General features: G+C 50.4%; 3 protein-coding genes across 3 annotated transcripts; 2 read left to right on the forward strand and 1 right to left on the reverse strand.

The window, feature by feature from the left end:
* Positions 1–54: 54 nt before the first annotated feature.
* Positions 55–6,859, reverse strand: BJX68DRAFT_253422 (exocyst subunit SEC8; the record flags this gene model as incomplete). The annotated part of the gene is made up of 19 exons (XM_071042717.1): positions 55–1,014; positions 1,064–1,171; positions 1,221–1,366; positions 1,418–1,553; positions 1,606–2,037; positions 2,088–2,201; positions 2,255–3,231; positions 3,286–3,459; positions 3,538–3,962; positions 4,543–4,723; positions 4,783–4,827; positions 4,877–4,961; positions 5,012–5,846; positions 5,904–5,949; positions 6,003–6,224; positions 6,282–6,343; positions 6,399–6,564; positions 6,661–6,720; positions 6,784–6,859. 19 exons carry the CDS (start codon positions 6,857–6,859, stop codon positions 55–57), a joined length of 5,250 nt encoding a protein of 1,749 aa, XP_070902400.1.
* A 657-nt stretch (positions 6,860–7,516) lies between these two features.
* Positions 7,517–11,010, forward strand: BJX68DRAFT_230270 (putative importin 13). The gene is made up of 4 exons (XM_071039191.1): positions 7,517–7,603; positions 7,660–7,850; positions 7,905–8,391; positions 8,449–11,010. Exons 1-4 carry the CDS (start codon positions 7,547–7,549, stop codon positions 10,768–10,770), a joined length of 3,057 nt encoding a protein of 1,018 aa, XP_070902401.1. The 5' UTR covers positions 7,517–7,546; the 3' UTR covers positions 10,771–11,010.
* An 18-nt stretch (positions 11,011–11,028) lies between these two features.
* On the forward strand, positions 11,029–12,707 carry BJX68DRAFT_204810 (uncharacterized protein). The gene has a single exon (XM_071037624.1). It carries the CDS (start codon positions 11,287–11,289, stop codon positions 12,574–12,576), a length of 1,290 nt encoding a protein of 429 aa, XP_070902402.1. The 5' UTR covers positions 11,029–11,286; the 3' UTR covers positions 12,577–12,707.
* Positions 12,708–13,813: the final 1,106 nt, after the last annotated feature.

Here is a 13,813-nt window from a genome sequence, read left to right on the forward strand (position 1 = left end):
AATTCCAATCATCGCTCAAGATGCAGTTGCAGAACACTGAAACCAGAGAACCTGTTACTTGGAGTCCCACATGATCTCGTTCAGCCTGAGAAGTGCATCTGCACTAGCCTTCTTCGCGGCCATAAAGTCTTCCCGGTTCTCCTCGCCTTTGGGGCCTCTGAGAATTTCTGAAAAGCCCAGGTCAACCAGGACCTTGAGTTCCTCATAGCTGAACGGGCCTCCATCCGAAGAAAGCGCCTTATCGCCGTGAGCAGCAAAGTACTCTTTTTCTTCTTTCGCATAGTCGAGCGCTTTCTCTGCGCCGTCAAGGAACCAGTCCAAGAACTTGGCGCTCCGCGGAAGAGCCACAACCTCGCGATATTGCTCTTTTGAGACGTCATCTGAACCTTCGCTCTGATCGACGATAATATTCTTGAGGTTCTGCTGCAGAACAAGAACATCTAGCTGAAGTCTCAGGGCACCGTTCTCGTTCATAGCCCAGATGAACCGGGTACTAGAAACGAAAACCCGATCGATAAAGTGAGCGAGGCCAGATGTGATGAAAACACGCTGAGTGTTGCCAAGATACGTCGAGAGGTTCGTATCAAAAGCAATCAGGTCTTTGTTTAACTCAAGAACCGCCGGCGACGCTGCTGTTGGTTGGCTCGCCAGAAGATGCCAGCATCCACCGCTGGGAAGCGGAGAGGGGGTTCCTGGTTCTGAGTTGCGAACAACTGGAGGGTTAGGACCAGCCATTGTGCGCGTCAACATATGGATAATTCCGCATCGGATGTCAATATGTAGTGCGAATATCGAGGTGAGTGCGAGGTCGCGCAATGACTGGAGAGTGGTGTCGAACGCTGTAGTCGTTTCTGGGTTTAACGGAAGATAAATCGGTTGGCTTATGCTATCGCGCATGGGCTTCATAGCGGTGATCAACGTCCAGCGGCGGTTTGTGGTTCCGGATCCCGGTTGAGATGGTCGGGCGTCTGCTACTGGCTGTCGTAGTTTCGCGAGATTGCTTGCAAGCCATTGCTAATTGAAATCAGTCGTGTCACAAAACAAATGATAGTGATAGACTGACCATGCTATTATGAAGAAGAGACAGTGCTGCCACCGATTTAGGGTCCGAAATGATATCAATGGGCTCCAGCGGTGTTCTATTTGTTTGTTTGATCAAAAGGCCAGTTTCCTGTTCCTATTAGCGCCAGCCGACGTTAGAGATCGAATGAGAAGCAAACCTTATCAATCAGCTCCTGTTTGTTGGTATAGGAGCCCTTCCACAACTCAACAACTAGGTCGTGTATTGGTCCTGATTCAGCAAAGGCCGCACCTGCCTTGAGGCGCACACCTCCTTGGCTTCGCGTTGAGCGTTTCGTAACGATGGCTATCGCAGACGTTAGTTTATTGGCACTTTGGGGAGCTTAAGGTTGCTCACATTTGTACCACCCACAACACTTGTCATAGTATGTTACGATCTGGCTTAGAAGAAGTTGTGTAAAAGCTTGGTCGTGAGGAATGCTAGACAGCATTTTGCTAAACTCTCGCACAGTCGACATAAATTTGACCGTTCCCTAAAGTCGTCAGAAAAGTCTTCAGTGGGCTGAAATAACAACGGCTACGAACCTTGAACACAGGTCGTGGTGAGATCGTCGACCATTGAGGGTCCTCCGTGAAGGCATCTGGGGCAATAAAGCTGAGAGTGCAAAGCTCGCTCACAGTCTCGTCAAGTTGCGGCAGAAAGACATTGACAAGAAAGTCGTCGAGGAAAGAGGTGAGAGAGCCGGTTACCATTTCAGAGTCCAAGGGCACAATATCCTTCAATCGCTGGATGAAGGAAAGCGAGGGCGGAAGGAGCAAGCTCATGTTGAACACGCTGGGCTCGATGAGGATCTTGTGTCCTGTACCTTGTCTTGAGTCCGAGGCCTTGTTTGACTGCTCTTTTTCTTCCGATTTGGAGACGAGACCAGGAACGGATGACCTCAGGATTTCGTCCAATTCGTTCTGTTCTGCTTTCATCTCGCTCGTTCGGTCGGTTTCTGATAGCTTGAACAGTTTCTAGGTGAGGTTAGTCCAGCCACTTTAGCCACACAGTCGAGAATACACACCTTGTTCTTATCTCTGTATCCCGAGTACAGTTGGCGTCGTGCATCGGTCTCTTCATCCGGTCGAATCGAGGAGTCACCGTCAGTGGCCAGGTAATCGTGCATTAACGACCGGATCTAAAGAGCAATCGAGTCAGCCATGTTCCACCTTACGCACTAGTTCAGCATACCTCGCTCTGATAGAGTTTCCATAGCTCTTTAAAGCCACCGGCCAGAGAGTTGCTCTTGGGAATCCCCTCACGCTCTACAATGGCGCCGATAATATCATGAACGACCCGATGTCCCTCGGCAATCGACTCAAATTTTGCATAAAGCGTCCACAGAAACTCGGACAGAACATGACCACGTTTCTCAATCAACTCCGTGGGAGAGTTTGCTCTGCCGTCTTGTGCCATGGAGCCTCGTGGTAATGGGTAGCGAGCATCAATTTCGGCATTCGTCTTATCGACGACCGTGAAGAGCTCTACCGGAAGCCTCTGTTCGATGCTGTTGACTGCTATGTCCAAATGCCCCATTTTGTTCAGAGATTCGATGAGAAGTTGTATATATGCGAACGTGTCAGCCTCCGGATTTCGAGAGGCATCCTCTACCATGGGTTTTGAAGCATCAAGCCTTGCAAGAAATCCATATACAGGTCGCTCCCAAGAGCTCGGCCCAGCGCCGTTGAGACCTGTGCTCTCAGAATCTGGACTTGGTGGCTTCCATCGATCGGCGCAGTATGGAGATTTCAGGTACAGATGATCATGAAGTTCTTCGACCAGGATATCCGTAATTGACGACTCTTGATTCTCAAAGTAGGCACGAATATCCGCAAGAGCCCCGATGTTCTCCAGCTCCGAACGTCTCAGAAGCCGGAGGGCGTCGTGGAGTACCTCAACTGCGCCGAGGAATCGTTTGTCGGATAGTCGAGACTCCAACTTCTCCGGTAAAGATTGTATCTCCTGGATCTGGCTGAAAAGCTGGATTATGTCGTCGTATTTCTGAGAAGACGTCGCCAGCTCCTTTAACTCAGGTTTCGTTGACAACAAGCCAGCTTTTGCGTCTTCAAGAGCATGCCTCAAGTTCCGCACCCGACTTTGTGAGCTCTGTATGCTGGACTGAATTTTGTGATATGTACCGATAGAGCTGTTGAATCCCTGATGATGCTCTAGGGGCATACAGCATTAGTACCTAGCTTCCACTTTTAAAGGCAAATACCAACCATTGACGATAGCTTTCAATGTCTGCTGAATCTTCTGGTGTACGTCGAGAAAGTCGGGTTCGCGCTCCGCTTTCCCCAAGGTGCTTGTGTCCATCAGTTGTAGAGCGACTTGTACAGGGACACAGTCATCGGTCGCCACGAAATCCCATTCGCGTTGGATCGAATGCAAAACATCTGAATGCCGTATCAGTCGAGTCAGCCATTTCCCCTTGATGCAGGTTTATCACGGACAAAGCATGGCCGAGGACATACCTTCAACAGCCTGTGTGCCTCCTGCGCTGGTCGCACTCCGCTGACCGGCGACATTTCCTAGCCTGCTAGTATCCCCATGGGGCACATTGTTCCCCGGTCCGCCCGGAGGCCTTCGTTCCCGATCTCTATCCGGATCCGGCCCTCGAGTCCGCGAGCGCGACGAAGAATAGGAGCGGTCATCCCGGTCGAAGCGGTCACGGCGCCGTTCTGGCGATTGATTCGGCGACAAAGAAGGCTGCTGCGAAGCTTCCGGATAGAACCCTCCGTATCCTCCAGGGCGGCGGTCCCTCCCTCCACTTCCTCCGCCGGCGCCGCCGCCATAGCCATTTGGCCCTAGATTTGTGTTGTTACCATATCCACCCTCGCTTCGCTCGTACCGGCTGGCGTCGGAGTACCCGTAACCGTTCGAGTAACCGCCTCTGCCGCTCATGCCAGGTTGTTGTGCTATTCGGGTCTAAGGTTTATGCGATAGCGACTAATGGGTGGAGCGGATCGGAGCCTGTGTCGACTTTCAGGATTGAAGGCGTTCACGATGTGGTCACAAGGTAGGGGATGCGGGCATGTTCGCTCTGCAGGCACAGGCTGTTCGAAGTTCAGGGGACCCTTCTTGGATGCGCTCAATTGAGTGGGATTAAAGAAGTGACTTCTTCGTAGTTCAAAAGGTCGGCGGAGAGCTCATTGGCACAAAGAGGCACATTCATGGAAGGAAGGACAACAGTTTGAGGGGGAGCTGTTGTCAAAGCCGATCTCCACACGAGCCGCCAGCCACATCCCGTCACGGAGAATTTACTAGACTCAAAAAGGAAGACACGATGCGCAGACTACCTAGTATACAGTGTTAATGAGATATGGGCAGAGCAAATACAGGAAATCCCTCTATTCCATTATGAAGTTCGCTCTATCAATATCTACCTAGTACTCCGTACATACAACATTAACTACTTCGAGATCGGGCGAGTCTCTCTGTGGAGCCAGTTACGCGAGAGCTCATCGCTCTCAAAGAACATATTGGTCTTTTCCCACACTTCAGCATGGTAATCGTTGACCCATTTGATCTCATGATCGCTCAGAAGCGACGGTTCAATCAGGTTGAGGCCGATTGGGCATACTGTGACATGCTCAAAGCCCAGCCAAGGTCGATCGCCGAACTTGTGAGTAGTCTGGACCTCACGCACCATAATGACGTCTAGATAGTTGTCAGTGAGCATTGTGCATTTGCGGCTGGATTACATAGCGGAGGCTTACTTTCGATACGGATGCCGAACTTGCCGTCCTCGTAGAAACCCGGTTCTGTCATAATCAGCATGATGAAACAAGCATCGACATGCAATGTACGTACCGTCAGAAATAACATTGCCAGGAGCTAGGGGAACTTCCGTGTACTGCACCCGAGTACCAATACCGACGGGTCCCTCGTGTACGTTCTACAAAACAGTCAGCGGAGGCTCGAAGTCTAGAGGAAATGTGAGTTTACCAGGTAGGAGCCAATTCCATGACCAGTTCCGTGTAAGAAATCAAGTCCCTCTCTCCACAAGTGTTGGCGGGCTAGAACGTCAAGGGCAAAGCCGCTTGTACCTTTCGGGAATACGGCGGAGTCGAGGCCGATGAGGCCTTTGAGCACTAATGTGAAAGCTTTCTTCTCGAGCTCAGTGGGTTGTCCAAAGTGGAATGTCCTGGTCACATCTGTAGTTCCGTCCAAATATTGTCCTCCAGAGTCACATAGATAGATGGCGTTGGGATCGATCACGGAGCAACCCCCTTTCTCCGGTTTGTAGTGGATGATGGCGCCATTAGGGCCCGTCGAGGATATAGTATCAAAGCTGAGACCGGCGAACAGGTCGTGTTTCGATCTGATCTGCTCCAGCTTATCGGCTGCATCAACTTCGTCCAGGGTTGTTTTCTTATTGACCAACTCATTCTCGAGCCACGCGAAGTATTCAACTAGGGCAGCCCCGTCGCGGATGTGGCAAGCCCTCATGCCAGCTAATTCGACCTCGTTCTTCACAGCTTTCGCATCGCCGATAGGACTACGCGTCTCATCGACATGATCCTCACCACCCAGACTCAGGTTGAGAGCCCACGAAGCTCTATTGGACAAAAGAAACTTGGCAGGCGGTGCCTCGGGGTCTTGCTTCTTGGCCTCAAAAAGTGCTTTGGCATCGGCAAAGATAGACTCGTAAGGCTTAACGATAACGTCTACTCCAAGATGTGCTTTAACCTCAGGGGTCAACTTCTCATCCTCGATGTAGAGTTCAACCGTCGTGGGTGTGACAATACAGTAGGAGAAGAAGACTGGATTGTACGGGATACTATAGATCGTCAAATGTTAATTAGATGACAAACTAGATGGTAAGCAATGTACTTACTCGTTGCCTCTCAAGTTAAGGAGCCAAGCAATTTCATCAAGCATAGCTGTGAGCATTGTCAGTATAAGCGTACGTCATAAAAGACTGGGTTCGAAGCACAAATTACAAATCCAGCCGCCTTCTTGGTCTCCAACTCCTTGCGCAGATCGCTAACTTTCTCCTGAAAACTCTTTCCTGCATACTTTTGGGGATGAACCCTAACCTTCTCTCTTGGGGGAGCAGGGCGATCTTCGCCCCAAATCGCGTCGACAAGGTTCTTCGATACTCCAACTAGGGATGAGTTGTTTTTCTTGAGGGTTTCGGAAAGATTGCGTGCCGCCGCTATACATGGTTTAGTACCCCAGCGCAGAGTTGGAAAAGAGGCCTAAGCCTACTTACCGGCTGTAATCAGAGCCGGGTCAACTCCGACTACTTTGCCTCCCTCGGATTGTTGGGTTATCCTATCAAAACATTCAGTTTTCCACGGAGAAGCATCAGGTGTTCAATCACGCCTACCACTCCTGCCAAGTTGGGACACCCTCAACCCCGCGTTTTAAAAGCGTCCAGTTGTTATCAAGCTGTTTCGCTGCTTGGTTGAAGTACCGGCCATCAGTGGATAGTGCGGCTTCGCTCGAGGAGATGATCGCCGTTCCGGCAGAACCAGTGAAACCAGATATGAATTCTATATAAGAACATGTAAGTTATCAGGAAGTATGGAGGACGCGCATATTTCGAAGGGCATTTCGAGGGTAGAAAGGGCGTGGAAGATTTCGTTTACCTCGCCGGCCGTCACAAGGCGCAATATATTCCGACTGGTGACTATCTTCCGAAGGAACGACTTAAGAACGGTGAGAATTGAGTTCTGTCTCGGACTGAGGATAAGGGTTCTCTGCTGCCATACTGTATACGTCGACCTTGTGCTCTTGCATCAACTTTCTCAAGTCGCCTAGGCGTTTGGTCGTATCAACGGTTTCCATCTCGACGGCGTATCGCGGAACGGATACCGAGAAATATCTTGATCGGAGCTGAGGGATAGACTTGGTCGGCCGGAAAGCGAAAATCCAGGAAAGCCGAGCTGGGGGACGAGAAAAGAGCATCGACCGGCGCGATTCAGGAACAGCGCACGTGTCAAGGATAAGGGCCTCTCAATCAGAGGAAAGCAAGAGGAAACCCGCGTCGTAGCCCAGAATATGTATAAGCGGGCAGGCAGAAAGAAGAAAAGTCTAAGAAAATCCACAAAGATGTCGTGTACAAGCCGCCTTGAGGTGGGGTGTAGACCTAGGAGCTGGGAAGGTTGGAGGAGCCTCAAGGTTCGCGGTAAGGCGGAGTTGTGCCAGAGTGGAGTCATCTTACATAAATCACCACTTCTCCAAACCATACTTCGATCAGGTTGCTCGGTATGATTCTAGCAAAGAATCAGAACCTTATGTGATCACTGAATTTTGAATCCTACGTAGTGGCTCAATATACTGTATCTAGGGCAGCTCAAGCGAAATTGGCTGGTTATTTGGATCCTTCGACCCCCCCATGAGACAAAGAAATTCCCCACCGATAGTGTTATCAGCACGTGACCCACTCTTCACCTATCGCTCATCTATACAGACAGCCGGAATTGTCCCTTCTCCAGCTTTTCTGTTAATTTCTCCGGTGCTTCGCTCACGCCCATGGACCATCCACCCCAGGCCGTGGATGTTCAGATCCTCATCAATGAGGCAAGGACAGTGAGTCTGAAGTCTCTGGCCGTATTTGTACCCCAAACTGATAGATATCTCTCCAGCTTGTCTCGCAGCTTTATGATCCAGCGAACACGGGAAACCCCACCAAGATCAAAGTTATCCAGGAACATCTCCAAACCCTGCAGAAGGGGCCGCATGCCTGGGTCATAGCTAATAGACTTCTTGCCGATGAGAGCACCGATCTAAGATTCTTTGGCGCTCTGACTTTCACGGTCAAGGTCAACCACGACTGGTCAGTTACTCTTCTCAAATAACAGGCTTATCCGCTCACTCATCTCCATGGCAGGCAACAATTGTCATCCAACGACGCTCAGGAACTTATTGGACGGTTGATAGACCACTATGTATTTCTGGTCAACGGGGGGGAGCGTCCTCTAGTCATACGAAAGCTAGCTTCAAGTCTCGCCACAATCTTCCTAAAGACCGGTGCCCCATGGACTAGGGCCATCTTGAGCCTAGGCGCCTCTCTTGCGAGTGGGAAAAATATCAGTGAAGAAAATTGCCAATCAATAACCCTCCAAGATGCTATTCTCCCTGCATTGGCCGAAAACCAGGTAATATCTCTACTCTATTTTTCAAATATTCTTGCAGAGGAAATCAATCGCCTAGGCTCAGAGTCGCGTCGCAGTGGCGACGTCCATCGCATTTCCGAGAATATAAAAGATGCTTTTCTTCTCGTGGAGTTTGTCCTGTCTCACATCCTGCAACATGATACCTCTAATAGCGGTGCCTCTAACGAGGTTCCCGGAGCTGTGGCACTCGATTCTTACCAGGTAAGACTCTCGAAGTATGTCGACCTATTATTCAAAACTGTCTAACGCAAGTGATAGTCTTGGATCGCCGTGCGAAGTTCGTTTCAGCTGCATGATACGATCACTGCAGCGCAGTTGATACCCTCAACGAACTGTGTAATACAGAGCCTTGCCATACCGCCCTTGTCTAGAACAGCTGCGCGCATTCTGACTGAAGCTATGGGATGGCGTGACAGTATGTTGACGCCAGAACATCTTTCGGCTGTGCTGGACTACCTCATCAGTCATTCCGGTGCAGCACACATTGCCTCACTCATGGAAGGCGACTTTGAGGACGAGAACATCGCTTTTCTAGAGCTACTGCTGGCATTCTCAAGTTTGAGACAGACGCAGCTACTGACCCACTCTTTAGACGACAAGCACGAGAAACTTGTTGCTTTGCTCCATACTTTATTCAAGGCGCCTGGTTATGCAGCAGTAGATGATTCTGCGGCACCTCTCGTTCTCGAGTGGTGGACTAGTGTTGCCGATGACCTCCAAGACAATTTGCTTGAATCCGAAGAACAACATGGCCTTGAATCCGCAAAGCAGAATCTCGCCCGTGTCACACTCGATTGCTTCGAGAAGCTCAAGTACCCAATGCCGGAGGAGCTACGAGAGTGGAACGACGACGAGCGAGCCGAATTCGGTTCATTCCGCCGTGATGTTTGCGATTTTCTCCTTGCCATTTACCCTATATTGGGAGTGGAATTGGTGCACGTGTTCCAAGCACAAGCGAGAAATTCTCTCATAAGTCAAGACTGGAGAACATTTGAGGCTGCTATTTTCTGTGTTGCCCAACTCTCAGAGGCCGTGGACGAGAATCAGCACGCCGACGACTGCCTGAATTCGATCTTTTTCTGCGATGAATTCTCCCGTCTATGCGAAGGGGACGGCATTATAATCCCTGACAAACCCCGCCAAACTCTGGTCGACATGCTAGGGAAATACCAATCATATTTTGAGCGCACTCATGCTCTACTGCCACGAGTGCTCACCTTCTTGTTCTCGTCATTGGATGTTGCATCATGTGCTTCCACTGCCTCAAAATCAATATCCCACCTCTGCAAATCATGCCGCAATGCTCTCAAATTTGAACTTCCTGCCTTCATCGGCCAATTTGAACAGTTTCGCTTCAGACCCACGGCCACCACCCAAACCATGGAAAAAGTGTTAGAAGGAATTGCTGCTATAATACAGATTCTTCCTTCCGATGAGGAAAAAGCACCCTTCCTTGAACGGATTCTCAAATTCTTTCATGAGCAGGCAGGTCTTGCTCGAAATGAGGCTGCGCAAGGGTCAGTTGAACCCGCCCGCAACCGCGGCCACATGGTCCTTCGTTGCTTAGCGAGCATTGGACGGGGGCTAAGGGCAGATGGGGAAGTCATCGTGGACTCCGGCCATGGGAAGGACGAGGACCCCTATCCGCCCACCTTTTGGAATTCAGGTGACGGCGCTGTGTCGCAAAACCTGATAATGCAATGCATGCGACTTCTCATGACGGACTTCCCATTTGATGTCGCAATAATCGAAGCCACCTGCGACATTCTGAAGGCCGGGTTCACTGAGAGCACTGGTCCTTATGTCTTCCCACCTCGAATGACCGTTGACTTTGTGAAAAGCATTCCTTTGGGTACTGCTGGCACCGATATGGTGATGGGTACAGCGTCTGCATTTCTGGCCTCGCACGGCTCACATCCACAGAAAGTATCTGACGAGACCATCGCACTTATTCTCCGTGTGTATGACACGTTCTGCTGGGTGCAAGAAAAGCCGGAGCTATACGATCCAGAAATTGCAAACAGCGGCATCGACTTTCTTACTCGCTTACTCCCCAAGTATTACCCATACCTTTTCGCACTTACATACACACCTCAAGGGGCTGAACACAGACCTACCGTTATCCACGCAATCTCAAACTTCACACTCCTCTCACTGCAAGGCCCAGAACCCATTCCTCTTCGCTCAGCTTCTCAGTTCTGGGTGAGCGTCTTAAATCTTCCTACTGACGCTGAGGCTGTACAAAATGCCATTGGCGAATGCTTGCCAACGCTTTGCCGCATACTCATTACGCAAGTTGCGGGTCGGTGTGCGCGGTCGGACCTTGAGCATCTCACGGATGTCCTCAGACGGGTTGTTTTCAAGCAGCAGGGCAATGCACGCCCTCATCTCACCGCCGCGCTGGCCGACATAGGGAATGACCATACCGGACAAGAACATGCTCATGTCCCATCGCCAGAAGAAAGACAGCGCTTCCTGTCGTCTTTGTTTGCAGCAAGGGGCGTCAGAACGCAGACGCTCCAATTGGTACGCGCTTTCTGGGTCAAGTGCCGTGGTGCCGGCTTCGATTATATTGGGTAGTTATCAGTAAACTTACGCAATCTACGATACCCCTTGCATATCGATTATCGAGCATGGATCTGGCCAACGCCACAAGTAGAACCGACCTGCGCTCACGTTTACAGGGTATACCATAACCAAGTTATACAAGGCATTGATTAATCCTTCCCCAGGATTCCGATCGTGTCAAACAGCTTTGATCAATTCCCTCCAATGCTCGAGAAATGACACGGGGTCTTCTTTGGGATATTTATAGATGGGGTGGGTCGATATGCAAAACATCAGCCACTGGGGCGGTGCATCCACCAGGCATCGACGACGCTGTCGCCCAATCATCCGAATTTGGAACGCCCTGCACACTGCAGTGAACAGACTCCAATGCTCCATATCATTTAGCGAGCGGAAGGCGAACGTCGGCCAACTCGTGGCGGTGCAACTAAACCCGAATGACTTGGTTATGGAATCCGCCTGATCTTCGGTTCATCCTGTATATAACTACGACGACTTGCTAGCTCTTGGGCAACATTCGACACACCAATGCCGCATATCGCTGACACACCGGAGTCTATCGTATCCCACTCGGATTCGAAGAATCCAGCAACAACATGCAGAGGCATCACCTCCAACGGCCTACCATGTCGCCGTGGACTGGCATCGTCAACATCACCTCAAAGAACCGCAACCAGAACGAGGGTACAGCCAGGCATAGACATAACTGCGTTATACTGCTGGCAACATAAGGATCAAGCGGAGTCAATCTTGCGCCGGACGACATGGACATCAGAACCCGGGCAGAAGCCACCGAGATCAAGCATTGACACATTAATGGATCGCCTCGGCGTCCTCGAAATCAATGATACGCAATATGCCCGGCCTCCTCAGAAACCTAAGCCAAAAAAGCAAATCAAACGTTCATTTTGCTGCTTTGACATCATTGAAGATGATGAGCCATTACCTTCGAAACCAAGCCGTCCCAGTGCAGGAACAAGCTCGTCTGGAAAACCTACTAAGCCCCAACAAATGCAGCAAGTATCATCACTCGCACCAGCTAGATCTGTTGCAAAACCAAAGGCCAATGCGAAGCCGAAGTTGAAGCCGAAGCCACAAAATCAAGCACCTTCTTCGACATCTAGTGCCCAAACGAACTCGCTTCTCGCATGGATTCCTGCCTCACTTTCACCACAAACAACCTCACTCCTCTTAACGGAACTCGCAAAGCCAATTTCTTCGGCGGATGAACCAGGTTACATCTACATGTTTTGGATTACCCCTTCAAGATCAAACAAATCCCAACCGCCACCTGTGGACGTCGCGACTTCTCTTATCCCTATCTCCGCGACGAACACGGAGACCATCAACCAGATCCGACGTACCAGCACCGCAATAGCTAAAGCACGGGACCTAAATGCCCTAACATCATCACCTGATCCAAGCAAAAACAATCCAGGCACAGTACGGCTGAAAATCGGGCGAACGACCAATGTCCATCGTCGTCTTAACGAGTGGACAAGACAATGCTCTAATCATCTGACCTTGATTCGGTACTATCCGTACACCTCATCATCCTCTCGTCGACGTCAGGGCCGAGATGCGAATGGTGCTACGGAGGCACTTGGTTTCGAGCCAGGCCAGAAAGTGCCGCATGTCCATCGCGTGGAGAGGCTCATCCATCTTGAGCTGGCCGATATTAGGGCGCGGGATCTAGGCGTGTGTCTGGAGTGCGGGAAAGAGCATAGGGAGTGGTTTGAGGTTGCGGCTGAACGGACGGCGCTCAAAAGGGTTGACGAATGTATTCGGCGATGGGTGCGTTGGGCACAAAGTCAGTGATTACTGTAGATTAACCGGAATTACATTCTATACGTTAGGCAGGTGCTCTCGGCCAGCTTCCCAGAATACCAGCCAAACAACCCTAGGAAGGTGCCACTCCCATCGAGTCGAACCAACAACACCCCCCATCAATTATGAACAACAAGCTCTCCAACTTCAGACTACTTCCGTCGATTATACCCACCATACCACGCACTCTTTTATCTTATTTTATATCTACTTCAGTCAGCCAATCACTCACTCAATCGTCAACCGAACCAATCATTCGCTACATATCGCCATATCCTCAGCCGCATACACAATCCAACAACAAGAGAAAAGAAATGTCCTCCCCTTCTGATCAAAAAGCACGCTCTGAAAGCCCCTTGTGGGGAACGCCGTTGCTAGGGGAGCATGGACAATCCGCGTCCGCCCCTTCATCGGGAGAGCTTGAGAGACTTCAGGGGTGGTTTCCAACTCGAGATGTTAAGGTGCGAGAGGAGTCGGTGAACCATTCGGATGAGCAGCAGAACGAGCAGCCAGGTCAGGAACCAGGTCAGGAACCAGGTCCACAACCAAAAGAGCAGCCAGTCCAACAGTCAGGGAATGAAAGAATTCAACAAAGTCCAAGTGATCGAAGACTTTTTGAACTGCTAAAGAGAGAACACCCCGGTTTGGTTCAACGCCCTATCAGACCGAGTCTTCCACACTTCACGCATGCCCTGTATCAAGGGCCGCTACCTAGTATCAAAACTGTGGGCCCGTCATCCTCGTCGTCTGAATCGGCTCTCTCGAACAGCGCCCAGACTGAAGTTCCCACTGAAACAACGCCATCTCTCTCGGTTCTCTCTCCCCGGAATACTAACACCGGAACTCCTAATCCATCTGGAACAACACCATCTCTGTCGGTTCTCTCTCCCCCGGTTACAAACGCCGGAACTCCTGATGCATCTGGAACAACACCGACGTCCTCGATTCCCTCGGCTCTTGCGACCACTGACATCGAAACTCTCAATCCTTCAGAAACAACACCCTTGGTGTCATTCCCCCCAATCCAATCTTACAACCGCTCTCGATGGTACTATCGTGTCTATTTGGCTATTCTATTCATAGGGACTTACGTTGGAATGCTTGTTCTTGTGCTTTACTATAACCCGCGTTCCGCGACGGCAACAGAGGAGGTGCATTGTAACTGCGTGATCAAGCGGTGATAGATAGTTAGAATATTTCCTTCCCAGGGTCTGAGCTAGAACTGTAC

This window comes from Aspergillus pseudodeflectus, assembly GCF_044049435.1.
Source record: "Aspergillus pseudodeflectus strain CBS 756.74 chromosome Unknown BJX68scaffold_8, whole genome shotgun sequence".
NCBI classification, from domain to species: domain Eukaryota; kingdom Fungi; phylum Ascomycota; class Eurotiomycetes; order Eurotiales; family Aspergillaceae; genus Aspergillus; species Aspergillus pseudodeflectus.

What these genes read in the sequence shown, in the direction of transcription:
- BJX68DRAFT_230270 (XM_071039191.1), top strand. Translation starts at nt 7,547, where the DNA reads ATGGACCATCCACCCCAGGCCGTGGATGTTCAGATCCTCATCAATGAG. An exon ending in GTCAAGGTCAACCACGACTG is followed by an intron (nt 7,851 to 7,904) that starts GTCAGTTACTCT and finishes TCTCCATGGCAG; the next exon opens with GCAACAATTGTCATCCAACG. An exon ending in TGGCACTCGATTCTTACCAG is followed by an intron (nt 8,392 to 8,448) that starts GTAAGACTCTCG and finishes CGCAAGTGATAG; the next exon opens with TCTTGGATCGCCGTGCGAAG.
- BJX68DRAFT_204810 (XM_071037624.1), top strand. Translation starts at nt 11,287, where the DNA reads ATGCCGCATATCGCTGACACACCGGAGTCTATCGTATCCCACTCGGAT.